The following is a 25,262-nucleotide window of genomic DNA, read 5'->3' on the forward strand; positions in this document are numbered from 1 at the left end:
AGGACCCAAGTTCAGCTCCCCAAACCCACGTTAGACGGCTGCAGCTCTAGGACATCTGCTGCCCTCTGACTCTCATGAACACCTGCATACATGTGGTGCACATAGTCACACAGGCACACAGAAACACACATGCAATTTTAAAAGTCTTTTAAAAGAAAGAGCTAGGAAAGTTGGGTTGGAGGTAAAATTCCTACTGTGGGGAGGATTCTTGGTTCCCCACAAGGACTTGCAAGCATGTTCCACAACACTCAGAATCTGGATCCTCACCACTGAGTGTGAAAATCAACAGTTGCTACTGCCAGAGAATCAGGGACACTTAAGAAATGGCAGCAAAGGGTTGAAACAGAGCAAGTGCCTAGCATGTGTGAGGCCCTGGGTTCAGTCCACAAATCATCCCCCTAAACGTGTCCAGAGGAGGGAATGGACCAAATACAGTTACCGAGCCCCAAAGTATTGTGTGAAAGCCTGGCCTCCACATGGAGATGAACTAGGGTGACCAATTTGATCCTGACCACTTGTTTTGGGCGTACTCATTCATTTTTTTTTTCTTTCATCACAGAAGGTAGTTTATTCAAGTTCCCAAAACAAATCAATTATTCTGGATTTGAATTACAGATATAAGACAAAACTAAAATACGAAAACAAATAAAATAGCTTCCATTTAGTGAGAGCTGAAATCAGTGAAAACATTCCTAACAACTGAACTTCTTTCCCATGAATACTTTCCAGTTTTTCTTTTCTTTTCTTCTTTTTTTTGTGATTTTTTTTTGAGACAATATTTCTCTGTGTAACAGTCCTGGCATTTGCTTTGTAGTCCAGGCTGGCCTCGAACTCAAAGAGCTCTGTCTATCTCTGCCTCCCACAGGCTGGGATTAAAGGCATGTGCACCACCACTTTCTAGTTCTTAAGGGTCTACTAGGCCAGGCCCTTCACTGCCTTGACACTGCTTTTCCCCATTTTTTCTTTCTCTTTGCCTTCAGTCTTTTTCCCTGCCTCTGGTTCATCCGTTCTTTACCTGAGAAACACGACTGCACTCCACGCATAGGACACCAACTGGAAGGCCCCATACTCATTCATTTTTAATGAGACAAATATAGACTAAGACTTATGATACCTGTCCAAAACGTTTACAAAAGGATCTGCTACTAATATAAAGATATTCAACATGGCATATTTGGGGTTAAAAAATTACAGAAAAATATTAGTGTCTCCTGATTATTATTCCACAGAATTAATGCTGCTTGATAATTCAGGAACACAAGTGTTTACTGTGTTTGAAAGGCTGTGCTTAAAAGAAGGACAATATTGTCCTGTTAGAGACTTATATGTCTTTCTTATTTTTCCATGTTGAAATCTGAGCTTGCTTTATAAGCATTTGAACTTGAAAGGTCTTTGGGACTTGAAAGATTAATGATACAGCTTATGACACCCCTCCCCATAAAATCTCCACCCACTAGTCATGAAGATATCTGTGAGGATTACTGGAGTGTAAGTATGATGATCATGATGTTTGAAATTAGATTTTTTAAAGCAGCTAAATATGCAAAGCATGAATACAACCCAATCAGAGCAATGTTCTTTGAAGAGCCATCCAGGAGTGAGCATAGAGGCACAAACAGTACCTGAGTGGGGCCCCAGAAAGTGTTGTCCATGTTGATTAACAACTCTAATATTTGCAAAAAGATCTCACTTGTATTAAGCAACAACAATAATTATTCAATTCAATCCTTACTCAAAGTTAAATAATGACCAAGGGAAAAAATAATCGCTACAAATACTTTAACTACCCAGAAGCAAAATGCACAGAACTGCATTGTAAAGAGATGCAGATTTCAAAGAAAAAGCATGGAAGTATCGAGAGAGTCTGCTTTTCTGAGACATATAAAACTCCACAGTGATAAAGCACAAACTTCAGTCTAGAGACTCACACTGTCTGTCCAGCACTTTCATGACTACAGTAAATTGGTGGAGACAGCGAGTCTAAGGGACAGTGATAAACCTTTAAACGTTTACAGGAAGGAGAGCTTCAGAACTGGTATAGTTTGTTTCTGCTCTGAGCTCTCAGTTTACAAAAGATAATATGAGCATTCCTTTGCTTTCACTGTTGATGTGAGGACTAGGGGATGTGTGGTGTGTCACTTTTGCAGAGATGGGAAGCCAGAAGGGGATAAGACAAGGCTGAAATGTTATAACCCGCCTCCCTAATGAAGTCCAACATAATAATGATGACAGCTTCTCTAGAATTGTAGTGGCAAGGGAGATCACTATGATCTCATCCCCAATGACCCACATTCTCTGAAAGCTGCCTGTCAGGCACTGGGTCCTCCATCCCTGGTCTTTGGTCCTGGGGTGTCGTGGGCCAGTTCTTCCTGTCACCCTGTCCCAGGATGCTAAGCACTGATGTTTCACACCCCACCCTTTGCTCAGGACTTGGAAAGCAGCTCTTACTACTCTCCTAGCTCAGTCTCTCACTTCCCTCTGTTGCTACATTAAGAAATTTAAATGCAGATTTTCTAGTTCCTGGCACATGTGATATGACAGATGGCATCTGATAATGATGGAGAAACTGGGACATTCCTTAACTAATCAGCAGAGCACAGGACTTCCAAAGCCATTACCTGCTTCGGCTGGGTTCCCTTGGAGAGAATGTCCAGCAAGTCAGCCGAGGAGACGAAGTAGAAGCGAGGAAAAGTGATGCGCTTGGTTTCCAAGTACTCAGCCAGGGCTTTTTCACAAAGGGAAAGCCTGCATGAATGAAAATCCATCTTAAGCATGCCCTGTTTCCACCACTGACACTTCAACAGAGCAAACCTGCACCTACCATGACTCCACTCAACCAGGAAGTTCCACAGCCACCCCGCCTGCTTTGACATCCTGCTTAGACAGAACACAGCCCGGCCAAGGGAGCGGGGAGGCACACACACACATACACACTCACACACAATTATCCACCAGAGTCGGGTTTACATTACCCATTACATCTCGTGATGAAGACTAGACTTGGCATTGCTCACCTGAGGCACACACGGCAGTAGTAAGATATAACCGGGGCAAAGCCCCTTCCCCACTGGATAGCTGCAAAACACAAGTGACTTCCACCTTCTCTAGCATTCTGGGGAGTCACAGATCCAGAATTGCTCCCACTTTATTATGCAGAGTCCCAGCTATTGGCTAGATACAAATAACTACATCCTGTCAGTAAGCATCTCATCTGAATGGTGGATTTGCCCATTTTAAATCAGAACCCAGAATGTTCTTGAGGATACAGTTGTGGATTATATGTGAATGTGATTTTACAAATGGCCCTTAGGGCCGGGCGGTGGTGGCACATGCCTTTAATCTCAGCACTGGGGAGGCAGAGGCAGGAGGATCTCTGTGAGTTCGAGGCCAGCCTGGGCTACCTAGTGAGTTCCAGGAAAGGTGCAAAGCTACACAAAGAAACCCTGTCTCAAAACAAACAAACAAACAAACAAACAAACAAAACAAAAACAACAACAAAAAACAAATGGCCCTTAGGAAAGGAATCTCGAAAGCATTGGCATGCTCTGTAAGGGTGATATACAGTAGAGGAGAAAGTATAAAGCAGGTAGATGGCTGGCATCTGTCATGCAGCACTCAGAAAACTGAGGTCTTAAATTAACCCATTTCTGTTAGTCTATACTTTGCCACATGGCTTGTGGCTTACCGGTGTCTTTATATGTTGCTTTTCATGGCGGCTGCTGGCGGTAAAGACACTTCATATCTTATCTTCACCTTTACAAAAATAGCCATTTGGGCAAGAAACTGTTCTTGCCTGGACTGCTTGATCAACTGGACATACAAAACCCATAAAAAGTTGACCACTAAACTTTGCTTGACAAAATGGTCCTTCAGGTTCCTGCTTCACAAAGGAAACTGCCAGACATTCTACAGGACGCTAAGAAAAATGATCGAGAGACTCTAGCCCTGTGGGCTAAAGACAAATGCCCCACTTTACAAAGAAACATTAGGTGACTGTCCAGGCTGCCAGCTGTCTCTGTCTACTCTTACAAGACTCCCAAAAAATGCTTACATCCTTCTCCCCGTTCTCAGGTAATATTATATCTTTCTGAGGTCTTTGATATGGTTAAAGACAAGATAGTTATAATTTCCTCAGTTATGATAAAAGATAAGTTAGATATAAAACCTTAGACTCACAAATATAAGATAGATATCTTCTTTAATATTATAACTATAATTCTTGCTTGATAATTGTTTTGTTATATGTAATTATACTATATAAAAATTAAAACCTTCCTAAAAAAAAAAGAAAAGGGGAAGTGCTATGGATATCGCTCTGTGTAAATAAAGTTCTGATTGGCCAGTGGCCAGGCAGGAAGTATAGGCGGGACAAGAGAGAAGAGAATTCTGGGAAGTAGAAGACTGGAGAGAGACACCGCCAGCCGCCGCCATGAAAAGCAACATGTAAAGACACCGGTAAGCCACAAGCCATGTGGCAAAGTATAGACTAACAGAAATGGGTTAATTTAAGAGAGAAGTAGATAACAAGCAGCCTGCCACGGCCATACAGTTTGTAAGCAATATAAGTTTTTGTGTGCTTTCTTGGTTGGGTCTGAGCGACTGTGGGACTGGTGGGTGAGAGAGATTTGTCCTGACTGGGCCAGGCAGGAAAACTCTAACTACAGCTGGGGTTCCTTATAAGTTCAATGACAATCTGGAACCAAAACAACAATAACAAAAAATGACAAAAGATGAGAGCAGTGAGAGAATGGTGGGGAGTGAGTGAGAATATTCGAACAGACAGACTAAAGGACTCTGAGTGAGCACTCTCTAGGGTTTGGGCACACAGTAGGTGTTCAATCAGTATATGTAGAATGATGTGATGAAAGAACTGATCAGTTATCAGAAACCTTAGCTAAGATTTAGGGAAATTAGAGAGCAAAGAGTGACTTTAGTCACATGATATTAACCCTCATTAGAATGTGAAAGAAATAAATGTCAACTGACCCTTTGTTCTGTTCTTACCTGTGCTGAAAATCTTTCAGTTTCTCATAGAGGTGGGGTCTGCATGTTGCTTCTAAGACATTTTTTATTTTGGCTGTTTTGAACATTAACTCCTGTGTAAAAGCATAACATAGATGTCAGAAATCCACCCATTTCTCTCCCCCTGGGGGATTAGCTTTTGAGAGCACAACAGCTGACTGCACAGTGTTCAGGAGACTGTAGGAATGCCTGGCACCATGTTTGCTTCTGGATGAACAGTATTTGTTAGTACAGTTTCATCGAACAGTCATACCTATGTTTGTTTTCACAGCATCATCATGGCACAGTGACAGCCTTGAATAGTTGATATGGCCATGGCAAGATTTGTAAAAACATAAAATTGCAGTTTTCTGATTCCTATGCACTGAAATGTACAAATTGTACTTTATAAACCTAACCCAGTGCATCATGGGATTTTACATGTGAAAACTGCTAGGACTCCGACTGACCTTAAATTCAGCATCTACTCCATCAAATCTTCTGGAATCTTCCACGAGCTGGATTCGAATATCTTCTGAACAAAGGAAGATGCTTTCCAAGTGAGACCAGGTTCGCTGGACTTCCATCCAGGTGAAGATGACCGAGTCAGCTACGTTTAACTTGTTTTGCCAGCTTAGGACTTGCTCGATGAAGTATTCCACATACTTGCTTTGAAGAAGAGTCTGCAACTGGACCTAAAAGGCAGGCAGACACTTGTCAGTTCTGATGGTAGACTCTGGGAGCCATGAGGAAGGCTACTCTGCTGGCTTCTGTGACCTTGTACCATTCATGGAACTCGGAAAGGCACTTTTGCAAAATGGGCCAAAGAATTCATAGCATGCTGATGTACCCAGCCAAAGAAATGAGGTAAGTAGAAGCATCTATATATAACATGTCTTCAACAAAAAGGACCATGCAGGTAAAAACCATTACATGGCTCAGTCCATAAAGTGCTTGTTATGAGAGCATGAGGAACTGAGCTCATATCCCCAGCACTCACATTAAAAAAAAAAATGCTAAGTGTGGTAGCATGCACTTGTAATATCCCAGTATTGGAACAGGCAGAGACAGGCAGATTCCTAGGGCTCAATGGCCAGCCCAGCCCAATCAACTAGTCCCAAGTTCCAGTGAGAAACTGCCTCAAAAAAATAAAGATAAACACCACCTAATGTGTACCAGGGGCAGCTTTTAAGAGTTAAGTCATCCTTTCCTCATTCAGCCTCCAAAGGTCAAGGGTGTGTGTGTGTGTGTGTGTGTGTGTGTGTGTGTGTGTGTGTGTGTACATTTGTAAGCATCTAGCTCAAGAGTAAAGTCTCCCTCAAGCTTCCTCTTCTTTCAGCTGAATGATATGTCCTACAGCAATATTGTCACCAAGACTTGCTATCACACGCAGCACTCAGATGGCCACTTCTCACATGGAAATCTCAGGACTTCGCTGGATAAGTGACCCTCTTGTTCTCCTTCACTCTGAACACAAACGATTCCTCTTTGGAGCAAAACCCTTGGTTTCTGTGCAATAACTGTTGCATTATTTCCCTGTTCACAGTCTCTTGCCTTTCCCACCCATTCTGTTGTAACCAATGCAGCCTTCTTTGAGGCATTGGGCCTTGTATCCTTTTTCTCTATCCAACTTCCCTGGATACTGACAATGGCCTCCCAACACTTATGCTTCACTGAGCTGGGGCTCTGGGTTGGTTTCTGCCTCTGTATAAATGACTCTCACACTAAATAGGCCCAGAATCTTAGTGTCACTATGCTCTGGGTTTCCATCTAATCACAGTGGCAGTTACTACCTTCTCAAGTGCTCTCACCTACCTCTTCTCACAAAGGTCTAGAGAGATGCCCATCTCTGTATCTTCACAATTCAAGGTCATATACACTATTCTCACATCTGTATCTCCAGGCTTACTTTCCATAACTTCCTTGAAAAAAGTATACTCCAAGGAATCCAAAACAATTAGCCGCTGAGAGGTGACTGCTTTCTGGTGTTCCAAATATCACTAACATTGTCCCCATTGCATAGTAGTCCTTTCCTGGTGGACATTCTGTCTCTACTTAGCCTTGTAGGAGTCTGTCTGTCTCTCCTTAGTCCCTTAGGGTCTGTCTGTCTCTCCTTAGTCTTCTGGGAGTCTGTCTGCCTTTTCTTAGTCTCCTAGGAGTCTGTCTGTCTCTCCTTAGTCCCCCAGGGTACTCCTTTGTGCATCTCCTTTCTGAACACATTTGATTGACAGATGGTCCCATATCTTCAGCCCAGCAAGAGTAGATGCTCAGTGAACAAATAAATTGGACTTTGTATGTGAATTTTGAAAAAAATCTAAAATTGCTAATTAAAATAAAAATCTATAATAAAACCATCCATTTTACCTGGTTGTGCTCTAGTGTTTCAAAAAGCTGCTCATCAGACTTCAGCAGTGGAGTGCCTGTTCGATGGTGAGTTTCGTAAGAAAATTCCAAGGTCTCCCAGGCGTGGCTGACTTCAGTAATAACCTAGTAATCAAAAGAATCAATTAATTAAATTGTATAAACATCAAATTTAGGGCCAATATCTCAGCCATGACCAAGAATTCAAAAAAAGTTTAATTATTATATTAATATCAATATTTATAAATGTTATAAATAAAGTTATAAATATAAATAATAAATATAAATATTTAAAACTCATGTTAATAATTTAAAAATGGATAATATTAAATGTGGCTGGGCTCATTTTTTTTTTCCTACATGATTCATGGTGACAGGATTGGGGGAGTAAATGCCTCTACTCCAGAGGACCAAGCCTCACACTAATATTAAACTTCTATTGGATCTGATGTACATCCTCCTCCCTGAAGGGATATAAGTGCAAAAAGGGACTTAAAAGGTTACACCAATTCATATACTAGCCAGCATGAGATAGGTGAGAGGTAGGGTCTGAATGTGAATCTCAGGCTCCTAAGTAAACCTGGGTAATCTAATTACCTTTCCATGCTTCAGTTTCCCTGTCTGTACACCAGAAATAATAACATTATTATGAAAGACCAACTGAGTTAATATAAATCCAATACTTAGGGTAGGGCTTGCTATAAAGGAAAAGATATACAAGTGGCCCCTGCTTCCTCTGGCGGGGCCAACTTTCCTATTGTTGAATGTCCTATGACTTCTTGAATGATAATGTGCCCTGCCTGGGGCACCCACTTAACCATCAGCAGAGGAAAATCTTGGATACATGCTTCCATACTCCCAGGGCAGTGAACACTTCATCCTAAATGGCTCCTATGCAAAATCACAAACCCAGCATCATAGAAAAGATGCAACCCTAAAGAGATTACCATCTAAGAGATTTTCATTCATTCATTCATTCATTCATTCATTCATCCAGGATCATAGAAAAGTCGGGTCCCTGGATGGTACCTTCTCTGTGCCCAGCTCCTTCACGGCCTTGTCCACGATGCCTTTCACATCATCTTCTACTCTGTGCAACTGCAAGGCCAGCAAATCTGCCAGTGTGGTGGTGTCCTTGATTGAAAATTTGACCTGATTAGGAAGAAAAAGAGGCAGACTTTTTGTCCCACATGTAATGATGGTTCCTGGAAAGTGTGTTCATACAGTCACTCCTTTCAGTTCATAGTTCCTGAGCCTTCATTTGCTGTAACTCAGGGCCAAGTCTCCACCACATTCAAACACAATGCTTTCTTCTGTTTCATACCCTTCCATTTTCAAACTGTTTCTATTGCTTTTACCCAAAAACCTATTTTTTAAAAAGACTCCACTGTTCATTTATTATAATTTGGTTGAAACCCCAGGAAGCAGGGAGCAGCCCATTTGTCTTTTCTTCCTGAAGTACCCTGCTCTTAGAACATAATCTCCAGTCACTCGTGATATGACCTAGTTTTACCACTAATTTAATCTTAGTGGCTTGGCAAAAATTGTCCTCACTCATGCCATTATTCAGGTTTTAACATGTGAAAGAACTCACATTATTCTCTCCATTATCCTTTGCCCCTTCCCCCTTCCCCAGGATTTGGTTAGCAGGAACTCAGTTCTTCCTACACCCAGAAGTCAATTCATGTCCTTTACAAATGATGGCTGTAGAAAAGCCACATCCCTTGCAGCCAGTCCTGAGAGGATGCCACTCTGCTTTCAGGAGGCTGCTGCCCTCTCTGGCTTCCACCACCCCTAAACGGTTCTCAGTACCATTCACCCCTTCACAGGGTGACCCGTGATCTGAGCCTAGGTCTGAGGAGCATCCTCACAGGTGAGACGATCACTGGATAAGCCTGACCCTGGAAAGCCCTGGGCAAGTCAGTCAAGTTGATCATTCTATGTCTGTGTTACTTGTGACTTCAGTCTGGAGCCAATGGGAGCAGGGATGTACGGCAGGACCGCCATGAGCCACTGTGCAGTCTACACACTCTGTACATACTCCAGCCCAGGTGACAGAGAGACTGACTCTTTTCTAACTCTGTGCTAAAGTCCAGCCCAGAAAATGATGCTTTCCCCCTACTGTCATTCTATAAGCAATCAGACACAGTGTCAAGGAAAAAGCATATAGGAAGAAATAGGAGAGACGAGGTACAGTCAGCTACATATCCAGATACTGGGGGGGAAAAAAGATCTGAATGAATACATCAGTCGATAATGAAGAGTAAGTTGACAATGCCCAAAAGGACTCAGGAAAACATGAGCATAATAGCTTCAGGGTCAATTGACAGATCTCTTACTACAGACTAGCTCTCACACATAAGCATATATATTATCTAATCTGCCCTCCAGGACTGCATGGGAAGCATTGTTCCTACTTCATAGAAGACTTAATGAAGGCACAAGGAGCATAGGACTTATCTCTGGACCCCGTCATTCTTTTGTGTTGGGATGAGAGCCACACTGCCAGGCTGTCTACACACACCCCCATACTGTTTACCCTGTGTTCCTGCCCTGCAAATTTTCCTTGCACTGTGATGACATTCCTTCACAAAGAAAGCTCTTGCTTCACCTAAGGAGAAAACACATCCCAGGCTTCCCCTAACTAACACATTTCCAACCAATTCTGGTCACTTGTGATGAAAAGTAAAGCATATAATTGACACATTTTCTATAGATATAGCTGGGGTAAACCAGAACCTTAGGAGGCATGGGCATGTGAAAACCCACTTTATGTCATGCAACATGACTACCAAAAAGGACACATTACATACCAAGCTTTTAAAAAGAACTCACAATGTCAGAATTCCTTCTTCCCCCAAAGTCAGGTCTATACCTTCCAATCCTTTTCATGGTTCATAAAACCACTAGCTGCTATTTGCTTTCTGTAAAATGCTGTCATATTTCTTCTTGATTGTTCCTTACAAGGCAACTTGGAGGCACAAAAAAAAGGCAGAGTCCTTCTCAAGATAAAAGTAAAAATAAACCCAAACTAGAGAACCGAAGTGAGTTCCCTGAGGTCACACAGCCAGGAGAACATAAAAGGGTGAGGAGTGGGCTCACTGGGGCATGGGTCCTCAAGGAACCTGACCTTTGGCATGTGACTGGAGGCTTTCCCACACGTGCCACTCTATAAGCAAGGAATGATGCTTTGCAGCAGGAACTACCCAGTAAAGGTGACCCCAATACGTACCCCAATGGCCTTCATCAGCTGCTGCCAATGCCTGTCCCTGAGAGCAGGGCTCTGCAACTCTGCAATGGCTCTCAGTGAGGTTGTCATGTCCTTCACAGTGCCCTCTAGGCCTGAATAAGCATCCCAGACACGGACTGCCTTGTCCAGTGACCAAATATCCTAGAGAAATGTAAGGGAAATGCTCAGATTCCTATAGATAACAATATATTACACATATAATTGTATCCTTTGGGAGACTACATAGACCTTTTTCCATCCATGGGTTAAGAAAGACAGTGAAGGCATATATGAGGACAGTCTGGGCTATATAGAGCTCCTGCTTTAAAAAAAAAAAAAAAAAAAAAAAAAAAAAAAAGAAAGATAAAGTATCGGTGGCTCTAGACCAGTGGTTTTCAACCCATAGGTTGCGAACCCTCTGGGGTCAAACAACCCTTTGTAGGGGTCACGTAAGATCATTAGAAAACACAAATATTTGTGTTAAAGGGTCACAGCATAAGAAAGGTTGAGAACCACTAGACTATGGACTAACCTAGAGAAATGCAAAGGGATCCACTCACTCCTAATTAGGAATCCACTATGTACAAGCCATGTAGGTACCAGAATTTCTTAAACACAAGAGCTAACTGGATGTCCCACAGAAGATCAAATTTAGAAAAGTGACAGTTCATGGCATGCAACAAACCTTGCTTCCTCTAGAAACACAAGTGAAATCAGATTGTTCCCTGTATTAATGAGACTACTCTGGAATATCTAGTTCATCTGAATGAACCCTTAAAATGCTGGTTGCCTGCAAGTATCTTTTTCATGGAAGTTAACTATTGTACAAGTTAAAGAAGTTTTAAATAAGGCCTCCACTCAGCTCTCATCCTGGCCCTAGGAACAATGCCAGCAGCTATGAATGATTAAAAACCATAATAACACTGGGTAAAAGATGGTGCCGATTCTTTTAAAAATAGGGACCTGCAGTTGAGGTGGGGTTGTCACTGGGATGTGCGATAACAAATGGCAGAGGAAATAAGGGTGGAGGTGAGCACAGAATTAGCTACAGCACAGCAGCACTGTTAGCATTAAGGGGGTTGAGGCTGGGACAATACAGGAGAACAAACTGGCAGAGAGAGCTCAACCTGGTCAAAGACACTGTGAAGTAGGAAGATAGCCAAGGGCCTACCTGTTTCTCCTCTCTCTTTTCTTTTCTTCAACGTTGCCCAGGCTTCTCTTAGAACCCTCTGAAGTAGTTGAGTCTACCAACTCATACCTGTCTGGCAGGGCCTGACTTTTTTTTTTTTTTAACTTTATTTTATGTGCATTGGTGTGAAGGTGTCAGATCCCCTGGAACTGGAGTTACAGACAGTTGTGAGCTTCCCTGTGGGTGCTGGGAATTAAACCCAGGTCCTCTGGAAGAGCAGCCAGTGCTCTTAACCATTGAGCCATCTCTCCAGCCACAGGGTCTCACATTTTTAACTGCCTTTTGCTCTTGTAGCCTTTGACTTTCTCCAAAGAAGTATGGTCTCTTCAGAACCCATGCAGTACTATCCAAGGCCCTAAGTTCAGCTAAGCCAACTTCTGTATATCCTGCACCCTCTGGGGATGCTGGAGTAACCACCAATGGTTATAAATGTTATAATAATCTGTTAAATCCAGATTTGACCCAAGAGCCAAACCAATAGGTGCCTATTCAGATACAAAATACTCATGGTTGTTAAGGGAAAAAAAAACAGAGGCTCAGTTCCTAAACCACAGCCCTTAGCTCTGATGCCCACAATCTCCCTCTCTACTCTAGAAGGCTGTAGCAAGCTCATGGGCAGGGCTGTCTCTCATGCATTCATTAACCCTTAAAAGCACACACTGATAAGTTTTTATCAACTCATTCTCAGAAGGCAGGCTTGATGAGATGCACAACTGGGTGAGAGTGGGGAAAACACTATCTTGTCTCATTCTGTTTGAAGTAAATAAGGAAACACAGCCCAGTACACCAGACACTAGGCTGGGAAGACGGGAGGGCGGTGCTGAGAAAGACAAACGGCTCTATCTGGCAGTCATGAAACTCGCCTTGGCAAACCTTCTGAGTTCCGCATCCATCTGTTCCACATTGATCTGTCTCCACTGGGTTTTTGTCCAATTATCAATGCTTCTCTGAAAATGCACAAGGAGATAAAAGTGTCAACATTTGGCGGAAGTGAGTATCTACAGCAAAATATATAAACTGGTGAGATACAGAGACTCTCTCAACCAGTGGAAAGCCAATTTTTAAAATACTAACTGCACTTGTCAAAACTTCCCCATCACCAAAACAAAAAAATTGTCAGAACATGCCAAGCTTAAGGATAAAATATCATGATATGTTCATTTCTAGTAGCAATAATAAATTCAACATACTCACCACCACTTCATCCTGCATAGTTAAATAAATTTTTAAGTATATTATTAAATAATAGGCTTCTATAATTCTACATGCAATATAAATTAGGCTATCACCCAAAAACTTTAGTATAACAAAAATCTCATTAACGAGTTTTGATATTTTATATGTTTATATTTTACATCTTGTTAATATATTTTTACTTGGCTTTCAACTGACTTAAGGAATCTATGCAAGATATATATTTTCCTAGAACTTTTTATACGTAAGCTTTTAGTATTAATCACATACAAATTAAATACTTTCAGTACGTTTCAGTTTATATATGTATACAGAAAATACAAACAGGGTGTCTATGTGAGTTAGTATGCACAGCCAACTGTATATTTAACGCAGATTTACATATTAATTTTTATTCATATTCTATATCATACCCCCAAAGGATCTGAGGCAGTCAGCTCATTATACAAAGGTTTTACTCTGAACTAAAATAGAAACAACTGATATTCAAGGCAGAATCTTTCATTAACAGAGATCTATGAACTTTAATTCTGGGAATAGGGGTGGGAAGTGAAATCTAATGTGTGTATACTTCAAGATATTATGAAACCCAAATAAACTGATATAGACACTGAAATTGCATGTTTACTCAAAACTCTTAGTAAAGAGATCCATGCTGCCCCAAACTCCATCTTACTGTAATGTAAACAATGGTGTCCCAGAGTCCCTTGAGCAGTTGGATTTCTCTGCGGCACTGCTTCATGTGTTTGTGTTCTGGAAGAGTCACCTCAAAGAGATGTGCACGGTCTTGCATCTGCCTCATCTCATCCTCCAAAGTCTCTAGCTCCTGATGTGCCTAAGGAGAAAAGACACAGAGGGCTTGGGGCAGAAGCCACACACCATGCCTGGTTCTGCTACTGCACATTCAAACCGCAATTCTCAAGAGAACATTTAAATAAAAACTCTGCTGTGAAATTGGTGAACTGTAGAAGGCATTTGAAGTCTTGGCTTCTTCATGCAGTTGGGACTTTGTTCAAGGAAAGGGGAAGTTCTGTATCAGAAATTAGTTCTTTAATGATCATATTTAGTTTAACAAAACAACCATCATACACACAAAAAGGAAAGAAACAAGCCCCCAAAAAGCTGTGAGTAGTGCCTCATGCCTATGATCCCAACATGCAGGGAACTGAGGCAGGTGGATCACTGAGAACTCAAGGCCAGCCTGGGCACAGAGTAGGACTCTGAGAAGAAAGGAAGAAATAAAGGAAGAAGAGGCGAGGAAGGAAGGTGGGAGGGGGAAAATAAAAACCTCTCCAACTTGAAAACGACCCTGTAGATGATTAATAGTACAAGACACACTCAAGAACATGCATGCCCAAGAGCATCTAGAGTAAATTCATTCACACACACCTGTGTTCAAATTTTACCTACGGTCACCTGTGCTAAGGTTCACCTACTATCCTGCCACATAGGAAAGCTGATGTTTTACATCCAGGTCAAGCTAGTTTGTTTCTCCCTTTTTGATAAGCAATTCTTTTTTTTTTTTTTTTAAGATTTATTTATTTATTTATTATGTATACAGAAAAGGGTGCCAGATCTCATTCAGATGGTTGTGAGTTTAATAATATAAGTTTCTGTGTGTTTACTTGGGTCCAAGCAGCTACAGGACTGGTGGGTAAGAGAGATTTGTCCTGACCATGGGCCAGGTGGGACACAAGAAAACTTCAACTACATTTATCCCTTTATATCTAGAGGAGATTGGTTCCAAGACCCTACCTTAGATATATAAATCCAAATACACTTAGTCCTTTCTATAAAACAGCATGGCATTTGTATATAACATATGCATGTACTTTATTTTCTGAGTTATCTTTAATATATATAACATAATATAAATGAATCATAAACTGCTGCCACACCAGGTCCTAATCACTAGTTATTTTTTCTATTTCTCTTCCTACTGAGTAACTTTAATACTTTTGTCGTCCTGATGGCCGATATTGTCAACTTGATACGACCTATAATTGCCTAGAAGACAAGCCTCTGGGCATGAGCTACTAGATTGAATTAACTAAGATGGGAAGACCCACCCTAAATGTGGGTGGCACCATTCCATGGACAAATAAATAGGAGAAAGTGAGATAAGAGTCAGTATCATCAGGTACCACCACATTTTCCCACTGCAGACACAACATGACCAGCTGCCTCCTAATCCTGCCACTATGGGCCCTTAAACTGTGAGCTGAAACAAGCCCTTCCTTAAGTTAGTCTTGTCAGATATTTTTTTCACAGCTATGAGAGAAAATAACTAATATCTGATGTTATATAGAATTATTAATTCTGGAAAAAATCTTGATAAATTATGTTTTGTAAAAATGTATGTATTTCACACTGAAGCTCTCAAGTTCAATATTAACGTACTCCATGGCCACAAGTTCTGGTTCTTCCTGTACAATCATTCCCAGAATGTTAGCATTCCGTTTGTCACTCTAACCATTCTTTTCAAGGTACGGCTGCATGTGGGTCTGTCCTGGAAATGACATTTGACTTGGCTGCCCCTTTTCTAGAGGCAAAGGTAGCAGGAGATACTTTGGTGATCTGCTGGCAGTGAGTTCATTCCAGTGTTATGAAATTTAGTGTGTCAGCATTTCACGCCTACTGAAATATAATCTTAGGATTTAGAAGATGTCAGCATTTCCCCCTGGTTTCTGTTCTTGCCTGCCTGCCACTTCTAGCACCAGTTCTGTCTGGTTTTATCTGGTCACCTTTGATATTCTGCATTTCACTATGATGATTCTAAATAGACTTTCATTTATCCCCACTGGGATTCAATCAGCTTCTAGAATCCACAGTTCATGCTTTATCTAGCTCTAGCAATGTCTCAATATATCTATCATCCTGTTTATTCTATTTTCTAGAACATAGGAGTTGGGTACACGCAAATTTCTCCCTTTGTATCTCTTCCCAGTATCCGATTTCCTTACGCCTACTTGCAGCATTCTGAGTCATTTCTTCCAACAAAACATGTACGTCCTCAAGTTTTTCCAAACGTAACTAGCTCGTTCTCCTATCTGCTGAGTTGTATGTCTTAGACAACTGTAATTTTCATTTCCTTAAGTAACTGGTACTTTTCCAAATTCAACTGATCATATTTGATAGACTCAAAACTGAGCACTGCTCAATTTTTTTCAGTATGCTCATTTTCTTTCTAACATCTGAAGATTTACATGGCTCTGCATCTGGAGCTTCTGCTGACTCCCAGGTATGATGATTATGTACTGTTTACTGCTCACCCAGGTTTGAGTTGCCTGGTCTGTTGCTCCCATGAGGATACAAGATTAAGATTGGGACCGTGTTTTACAGAGATTTGAGTTTGCTTCTATTGGGTTCTAAACAGAGCTACTTGCTGCCACTTCTATTTCCTGGCCTTGGAAATTCCTTAATCCCAAGGCAGCATAAAGGGAACCACACGGGCTTGTGGCAACAGGCTCATATCTATAGATTCCCAGAGGACCCTTGCTCTTCCTTCACCTTACTTTGAAGCTTAGCAAGGATCAACAGGAGCTTCAAAGGCCCCTGTGCACACTGTAGACTCTGGATACACTTTCTTCACCCTGCCTCAGTGAGCCTGAGATCTGCTTTGATACAACATCTACTTGTGGCAAAAGTATCCATCTCAAAGCTGCAGGCTTCCAGGATGTTCCAGCATGTTCAAGAGTCCCTAAAGCTTTGGCATCTGCTCTACTCACAACCTCCTTTCCAATGCTCTATCCTGCCGATAAGAGATTTCTCTCACTTTCTTCTGAGCACAGCAGCCAATGTACAATTGTACAGCTATGGTGATGTATCCAGCATCTTTTATGCACAAGAACCTCCACAGCCTTTATCTTGAATAATTTCCCTACTTTGTGCACTCCAGCTTTAGCTCTGAATAAAACCCAGCCCTTTACTATGGAATCTCATTGCAGAAAGGAAGGAAAGAAGGATGGAGAAAGGAAGTAAAGAATGAATCCCACCATGGACCATAACCCTCCTTGTTCCTGGAAGGTCAATGTCTTCCATTTGTAGGGTGGGATGCCTTGGGTACTGAATCTCCCAACGTCACTGAAGAACAAGAATATGCATGCCTCTGGTTGAATATGATTCTAGAAGTATTAGATTTACAAGCTCAGCAAATACACGCAGAGAATGACTTCAAGAAGAAGGTAACCCAGCTCCATTCTCTTTGAAATACCCACCACACATCCTGAAAGGCAGAGGATGAGCCTCTCACTTTTAAATATGCAACTATAAGCAGCTACAGTATGTGTGGAAGTGGCGAGATTCAATACATATCTGCCATAAATGTTTGCAGACAACATATTGGTGAGTCAAGCTAAAAAACATTTTCCCATCCACAATCTGTTCAGACCACCTGGAGTTTAGATAGTCTTTTAACAATCCTTTATTAACATATGCTAACTTACTCCTTTTCAACGAATATAAGCTAACTTTCTTCACACAAATGGGAGAGAAGACCTTAGGCCACAGAGTGGTGATTTTTGAATAGAGTTAACAACAATTGTTTCAATTCAAAGTCAGATTTGGAAAATGAGGAAAGACCTGTGCCAATTTGGACACCATTCCAAAGGAAATACTATGCCAAGCATGAAGATAGAAATACTATCCCAAGAAGAACCCAGAAGTTACCAGCACCTGAACGGAAACATCCTCACCCTCACCAGGGCATTTTTGCACTGCCTGGCTTGCTAAGTTAAGATCCTGAAGTATTTTTCTAACACAAAGATAGAAGACATTTTTTCCAAGTCTCCTATGAATCACATGTGGGTTTGAGTTAATTCTTATAATAAAGTAGCTTGTGGGAAACTAACATCAGATGACTCAACAATATTTACACCCAGGCTTATGAGCGTTCCTCTGGTTAAAAGCCACACTCAGCAGGCTGGAGGTGGAGTTCAGTGGCTGAGCATTCACTAAGCTTGTGCAAGCCCCCGCCTCAACCTCTACCACCGGAGAACAAAGGAGAAAGTTATTACATGGGGAAGCAGTGTCATTGTTAGAATTGCTGATTTCTTCAAAGAAGATTTAGTTAGCCAGAATTGTAATCCTATTTCTGAAATCTATGAACCATAACCTGCAAAAAAAAAAAATGTATGTAACTAATGCTGAATTTCTTCATCTGAAAGGAGAAAAATTGAGGCTATCTCATGGAGCTACAGTGATAATTAAAATATAACATGCTTAATAAAAATTCTTTTTTTTACCTCCCCCTTTCTCTTTGTGTATACATCCAAACATACACATGTATGCATGTATCTGCTAATGTGTTTATTGGAAATTAAGCTCAAGACCTTCCCCAGAAACTAGGTAAGCTCTCTCTACACTCATCTATATCCCTGCCCTCCCCCTTTTATTTTGAGATAGGATATCACTACTTAGTCAGACCAGCCATAAACTCAGTTTGTAGCCTAGACAAACCTGGGAGACTGTATGGGTCTCACTAGCAGCCAGGATTACAAGCCTGTGTCACCAAGGCTGGCTTGGTAATAGTCTTGACATATGGAAAGAGTTCAATGCATTCTCAGTGTTGACTTCACTTTTGTGATTTCTGATGATGGTGGTATTGGGAGGAAACACAATTTAAAACAATATAATGTAAGGAAAAGAAAACTCCCTTTAAAATCTGCCTACTGTTGTGCACATGAGACAGTTGAGAATGAATTACCTTATCAAGCACTGAGTATGGATTCTCTGCTTTAAATCCAAGCGGGGCATAGCTTCTGAATTTCTCTCTGAATTCTGCTTGCTTTTCCTGGTCAAGGGACAAAAGTGAACATCAATCAGATATCTTCAATTATCATTGTCAAACTTTCCTTCAAAACAGACAAACACAAGCCCAGTAACTAACTCACATCAAACAAAATGCATCTTTTCCTAATAAGGGTGACCTCCGCATTTTGGAGTGGAGAGACTTCATGTCTGACTGTGGCTGCAATCTTCTTGGTGGTTTCCCATCTTTCAGGCAATTCCTGTGCAAACAACAGTGCGATGAACATCACTTCAGTTCCTGAACCAACTCTACCATGTGGTCCAATAGTTCTTATTTCTGACTCAGGACATCTTTTAGAAGTAAGTCACGCAAACCAAACAAGGTTACGGCATAGTGATAAAATGGGTTAGAACCAGGCATCTCCAAGAGAACTGGCAGAAATATTCTAAGATAAAGACTCACCTCCAAGTCTCTTTGCTGTTGTGGGAATAAGTTAAAGGGCTGTGTGGGCAGGGGAGGGGATCGGTCAGCAAAGAGCCTGCTGTGCAAGCTCCTGAGTTCTGATCTTTACTTAGGTGTGACAGTGTGGACCTGCAGTCCTGAGGGCCCAAAGGGGTGAGGGTGGGGCGTAGAGAGGCACAGAGATAGGAGAATTCTTGGGGCTTACTAGCCAGCCAGCCTGTCCATATGGGTGAACTCTAGGGTCAATGAGACCTCGCCTCAAAATATAAGTGATTAAGGAAAACACTCATCATTGAACTGTTACTTCCACATGCATGGGAAACATGTACACATGTGTACCCCCCACATATACACATACACACACATACACATTCACACATACATATACACACACACATAAACACGCAGACACATACACATATACATACACATACACATTCATATTCACACTCACACACACACTCATGCCCTGGGCATGAATTTACTGATTTCTAAAAACCAGATTTAGTAAGTTTACTAAAAAAAAAGAAAAGAAAAAGAAAAAAGAAAACAAGACCAAAAACAAACAAACAAAAAGCTGATTCTGGGTAGGAAAAGCTACGATCTGACTCCATTTCTTCCTTTTGTCACAGTTTGCAGGTTCTGAGCTGGCTCGGGATGGTGAGTTTTAGCACTGACTGGTCTATTTTTACCAAGGAGGAATTTTTGAAGGAACTTAATAGCCAAGGGGAAAGGAAGGCCAATTCCTACTCAATGTTGAACAAAACCAGCAATGGACAGTTGAAGGCCCCTCCACTCCCCCTTCACTCCACCCTCCACTCCACCTCCACTCCACCCTCCACTCCCCCTCCACTCCACCCTCCACTCCACCTCCACTCCACCCTCCACTCCACCTCCACTCCACCTCCACTCCACCCTCCACTCCCCCTCCACTCCCCCTCCACTCCACCCTCCACTCCACCCTCCACTCCACCCTCCACTGCACTCTCCCCACCCACAGTGCAAACAGGTGAGAAGCAACTGACTTTCCTTGAGGAGCCATGATATGAAGTTGCCATGGAGAAGCATCCCCGTGTCCTCCACTGAACTTGTTTTGTTGTACAAAGCCACACACAGTGACACGGTCCTCACTTGCTGAGGTGAACTGCAGAATCCAAAGGTTCTACAGGCTACTTTGTAACCCTCAATAAATATTTCACGAACAATCCAGTAACTGCAGATTATGAAGAGAGCGCTGTGCTAAGTAGATGGGTGGGTGCTTCATAGGTAAAACACATTCTTTGACTTCAGTTAATATAGAGTCTAAAAGAGAATGAAGGAGGCATGCCCAGAACTAATTCACGTGTCACAGTGTACTAATGTCCCCCAGCGGGCCAACCAGACACAGGATCCATAGTTAGGAAGCAATAAGGTGTCATGACAGGAACCCCTCCAACTCAGGAACCAACAGACTTGGGCTCTAAAACACTGTGCTCCCATCTTTTGCCTCCTCTCATCAAAATCCTGTACCTTATGACCCTGGATTCTATCCCCAGCATGATGTTGCTTGACTACAATCCCAATGACGCACGAGGTGGAGGCCAGGAGTAGGGGTGAAAGAAGTTCAAGGTGAGCCTTGGTAACATAGCAAGTTCAAGGCCCAACTGAGGTATGTGAGACCATGTCTCAAACAATGAGAACAACACAACACAACACAACTCAGCATCCCATCATAAGCCATGACTGGGAAGGTTACAGGTGACAGCTCAGGCCCTTTACCTTCCCCAAACACAGCAGACTGGCCATGTGTCTGTAGTAAATTCTAAATACCCCTTTACTTGATATAAATACATTTTCTTAAAAAGCAAAAGATCAGATAACCTCAAAAGTCTAATGGACAGGATTCAACTTGGGGAGGAGGTAACTCAGTGTGAGGCACAGTGGGTGAGGGGTTCTGGGAGGGACAGGGTTGATAGGACCCATGGATTAGAACTTCACTGTGGACAGGGTATGAGGAGGAATGGGGTAGATTAAGCAGCTACACTGTTAGCTGGGTTGGGGGTAGTAAGACCTGAATTAAAATGGGAACAACAGAAATGCCAAGGACAGAACAAACCAGTAAGACTAGTGCATCTAGAGGGCACCTTGCTGGAGGAAATGCCCATGAACTTGAAATGACAAAGAAGCTCTTAGAACAGAAGCACATCTATGGTGCTTTTTGTTTTGTTTACAATCACAGAAGCAAGCATAGACAAGTCTTGGAACTGCAAGTTATTTGGGCAAAGTTGCAACTCAACTTATTTTTCCTCCTATCCATAGTTTGCTTCTGAAACATGGAAAATCTAGTGTTTTCAATATAATCAAACCCTGAGGGAGTCAAATTTTCATACTGTAAATGCTAATGGAAATGAATACTTCTCCTTACTGATTATGTCATAACTGACTTCTCCATGGGAGACATGCCAAGGTCCAAGATCTGACAGCAAGAATACCCAAATTCTTCTTTTAAGAAGAAATATTGGGGCAGTGAGCTGGCTTAAAGGGCAAAGGGGTGTATCTCCAAGACTGAGCTTAATCCCCAGAGCCCATACGGTGGAAGGAGAGCACCAATCCTGAAAGTTGTCCTCTGACCTCCATCAAAGCACTGTCCTCCACACACAGAAAAATAAATAAATGTAAACACTAAGTAAATAAAAGTCTTTGTAGCTGATGCTCCCAAGCTTATTTCATCTCTCCACAGTGTTATACATTTCTCTGGCCGATTTGTCACCTCACCCCAGGTGGAAGCTCTAAGGATAGTTTCACATAACACAGAATAACTCATACACAGTAGTTCTCCGAGTCCTTCATGGTCAAAAAGTACTTGTCATGACATATATTTTGTCCTCTCAAAACACAATGTCACCACCAGTGTGAGAAACAATTTGGCAATTCTTCAAAAAGTCTCATGTAGAACTACCATATGACCCAGCAAGTCCGTTCCTAAGTGCATGCCAGAAGGAAATGAAAACAGATATTCAAATGTCCACACATCAATCTTCAAAGCAAAATAATTCACACTAGCAAAGATGGAGGCAAGTCTTATACCCATCGGAAGATGGATGGGTAAACACAGTGTGTTACAGGCTTACAAGGGAATACCATTTAGCCATAAAAAGCAAGACAATATTGATAATGTTACAAAGTGAATAAGCTTCAAAAACATTATATCAGGAGAAGTCAGATATAAAGGGTTACACACTGTAAGACTCAGTTTATGTGGACTATCTAGAATAAATAAACAAATCCACAGAGATAAAAAGTTGCCAATGGTTGAAGAGTTGGGCTTGGCTATGGGTGGAGAATGACTGTGGCAACGAATGGCAGTTGCTTTGGGCGATGAGGAAAATGTGGTGGCACCGAACAGAAGTGGGGGTTACACAACACTGTAAATCCACTAAATCCCACTTAACTGTACATTTAAAATATTACATTTATGTTAACTTAGCTGTTTATTTCATCTGAATAAAAAAGAAATAACTGAAATAAGTTGGAAATAGCAAGTACAGACAAACAAAAAATTATCTTAAAAAGAGTCACAAGAAATATTTTACTAAAAAGGAAACACACTCCAAGATATTACCTAGTGTGCCAAGGCAGATAGATGAGAGCCAACTCCTGCAGTGTTGAAAACCAGATGCTGTAGCTAGAGACTAACTCAGTGAGCGGGAGAGCTTGCTGAGCAAGCAGGAGAACCAGAGTCCAGATCTTAACATCCATTTAAAGGGCTGGGAGTGGAACCTGCATACAGTAAGCCCACAACTCAGGGGGCTTGGGTAAAGAATGAGAGACTAGGACACTGGATGCCCTCCTCCAGCCTCTGTACACACACACACACACACACACACACACACACACACACACACATTCACCACATACACAGTCACGTGCATACATGGATCAGTATTGAGTTGTGTGCTCTGACCACTAAACTAGATGAATAGATCTCAAAGTGAGCTTTGGCTAATGCGTCCACTGATTACACTTACAAAGTCCATTGCAAACTCAACCCCCACTCCACCATATACAGAACTCCAATATGCACAGCAGCAGAGCCTCAACTGGAAGTTTTGTTGTTGTTGTTGTTGCTCATAATTCATTTAAAATTAAACAGACTTTGCTCATACTACTGTGCACAACACCAGCCACCAAATGTTTCTGGAACACAGACAGTATGAAACAGAAACCTGACAGGAAAAACAGATTTTCCCCTCCAGACCAAACTCCACATTTTATCATCACATTCGTGACGTATTGCCAAGCCTAGAATGTGTCTCAGATGGCAGGCAACTGAGAGTGCAGAAGACCATGGGTATAGCTATATCAAACACGGGGAAAATGACACTAACACTGGGACTCAAGGAGCAGCACAGAGGTGGTGATCCCCAGACAGTGACTGGGAAGACAGTGTCACAGTGGATGAGAACATTTTCTTATGATGCACACAGAGATGAATATTGGATGGCTTTACTTCTGTGACTGAGAACAATTCATCCCTTTCACCTTCAGGTTCTTTGCCTATACCATGGAAACACTTTCTGCCTTTTGGTTCATCTTGTGACAAGAGTATGTGTGAATAAGTACCTGGCTGAAGGAATCAGTCTGGTACTGGCAACTATGCTTATTTCTTGGGTGCTTACCTCCAGCTGGGCATAGACTTGCTCGGGCATCTTCTGACCATAACTTTCCAGCAGCGTGATGGTTTCTTTCAGAGGTTCGAAGAGCTCATCAGTAGCTCTCTGTCGGCTCCTTACAGCCAGAAGATGGCCCATGATGTCAACTAAGCCGTTGTGATCGCCTTCACTCAGCTGTCTCTGAAGTCCTACATCTGTCTGCTTGATGAATCCTTGCAGCTCACTCAGACTGCAACACATATGTACATAAGCTAGGTTAATGAAAATATCTAGCCTCATACACAGAGTTCCAAGCAGGACTACTCACCATAGCAGAAAGACACACAGAAACAAGCAAGTGTCTATTACCAAATTTAAGCATCTATTTGTATCATTTCCCACATTCCTTCTCCACACCAAGCCAAGACATATTGTCCACCCTTGGCAACTGCTTCCCATTCTCTTTCCCCGTGGGTTACTTATTATGACACTTCATTTAAGTAGACTAATATTGCACATGACCTGCCTTTGGTATCTTTGACCAGATAGAAGGGTTTCAAGTTCATTCATGTGTGAACATTATAAAGCTTGACAGGATATTATTTTCATTATGTATTAACATTATTTGTTAAATCTACTTTGAAGTCAGCAGTACTCTTGGAGTTAATTTGTCAGCTACGAATCAGTCAGCTGTGGGGACACATACAGAGGCCAGAGGCCAACTTCAAGTGCCATTCTTCTGGGTCCATGCAACTTATTTTGTTTTGGTTTTGAGTCAGGGTCTGTCATTGAACCTGGAACATCTTCTTTGGGATGGTTGGCTAGCAAGTCCCAGGGATTTTTCTGTTTTCACCTTCCCACCTCTAGGATTGCAAGCATATCCACCATACTCGCCTTTTACAGGAGACTCAGCTCAGGTCTTCACTCTTTTTTTTTTTTTTTTCTCTCGAGACAGGGTTTCTCTGTGTAGCTTTGCGCCTTTCCTGGAACTCACTCTGTAGCCCAGGGCTGGCCTCGAACTCACAGAGATCCACCTGCTCCTGCCTCCTGAGTGCTGGGATTATAGGCATACGCCACTGCCGCCTGGTCAGGTCCTCACTTTTATACAATAAGCACTTTACTGACTGAGCCAACTTCACACCCAACAGTCAACTTTTGTCAAAAGCTAGTACCATTTCAACCACAAAGGTCAAGGCTACCTGTCCACGACAAATCTTAGCAGATGCTCCTGAAACATCCAGCTCCACTTCTTGATCACATTGAGCAAGCTCAACTTGAAGGGCTTCATGTCTACCCTGAACCAACTGTTAAACACTCGGAAGTCATCAAACTTGCTCATCTGAACATACAAAGCCTCATAAATGTCGATCTGTAAGAACAGAAAAAGAAACACTACATAGCAACTTCATGAAAGGCCCTTGATAGCACTAAATGCTGAAAGGTTGG

At 41.9% G+C, this 25,262-nt stretch overlaps 1 protein-coding gene across 1 annotated transcript in view; it reads right to left on the reverse strand.

Annotated features, from left to right (window-relative positions):
* Positions 1 to 25,262, reverse strand: part of Dnah11 (dynein axonemal heavy chain 11) — a 316,498-nt gene that overhangs the window by 238,084 nt on the left and 53,152 nt on the right. The window contains exons 17-28 of the mRNA XM_036205362.1: positions 25,016 to 25,185; positions 23,844 to 24,066; positions 18,866 to 18,982; positions 18,679 to 18,765; positions 13,651 to 13,809; positions 12,644 to 12,727; positions 10,595 to 10,753; positions 8,392 to 8,514; positions 7,366 to 7,488; positions 5,472 to 5,696; positions 5,005 to 5,096; positions 2,619 to 2,745 (exon numbers count right to left, since the gene is read on the reverse strand). Of these exons, the coding sequence (XP_036061255.1) occupies positions 2,619 to 2,745; positions 5,005 to 5,096; positions 5,472 to 5,696; positions 7,366 to 7,488; positions 8,392 to 8,514; positions 10,595 to 10,753; positions 12,644 to 12,727; positions 13,651 to 13,809; positions 18,679 to 18,765; positions 18,866 to 18,982; positions 23,844 to 24,066; positions 25,016 to 25,185 (1,689 nt within the window). The remainder of the gene's footprint in view (positions 1 to 2,618; positions 2,746 to 5,004; positions 5,097 to 5,471; positions 5,697 to 7,365; positions 7,489 to 8,391; positions 8,515 to 10,594; positions 10,754 to 12,643; positions 12,728 to 13,650; positions 13,810 to 18,678; positions 18,766 to 18,865; positions 18,983 to 23,843; positions 24,067 to 25,015; positions 25,186 to 25,262) is intronic.

Source organism: Onychomys torridus, chromosome 14, assembly GCF_903995425.1.
Source record: "Onychomys torridus chromosome 14, mOncTor1.1, whole genome shotgun sequence".
Taxonomy (NCBI): domain Eukaryota; kingdom Metazoa; phylum Chordata; class Mammalia; order Rodentia; family Cricetidae; genus Onychomys; species Onychomys torridus.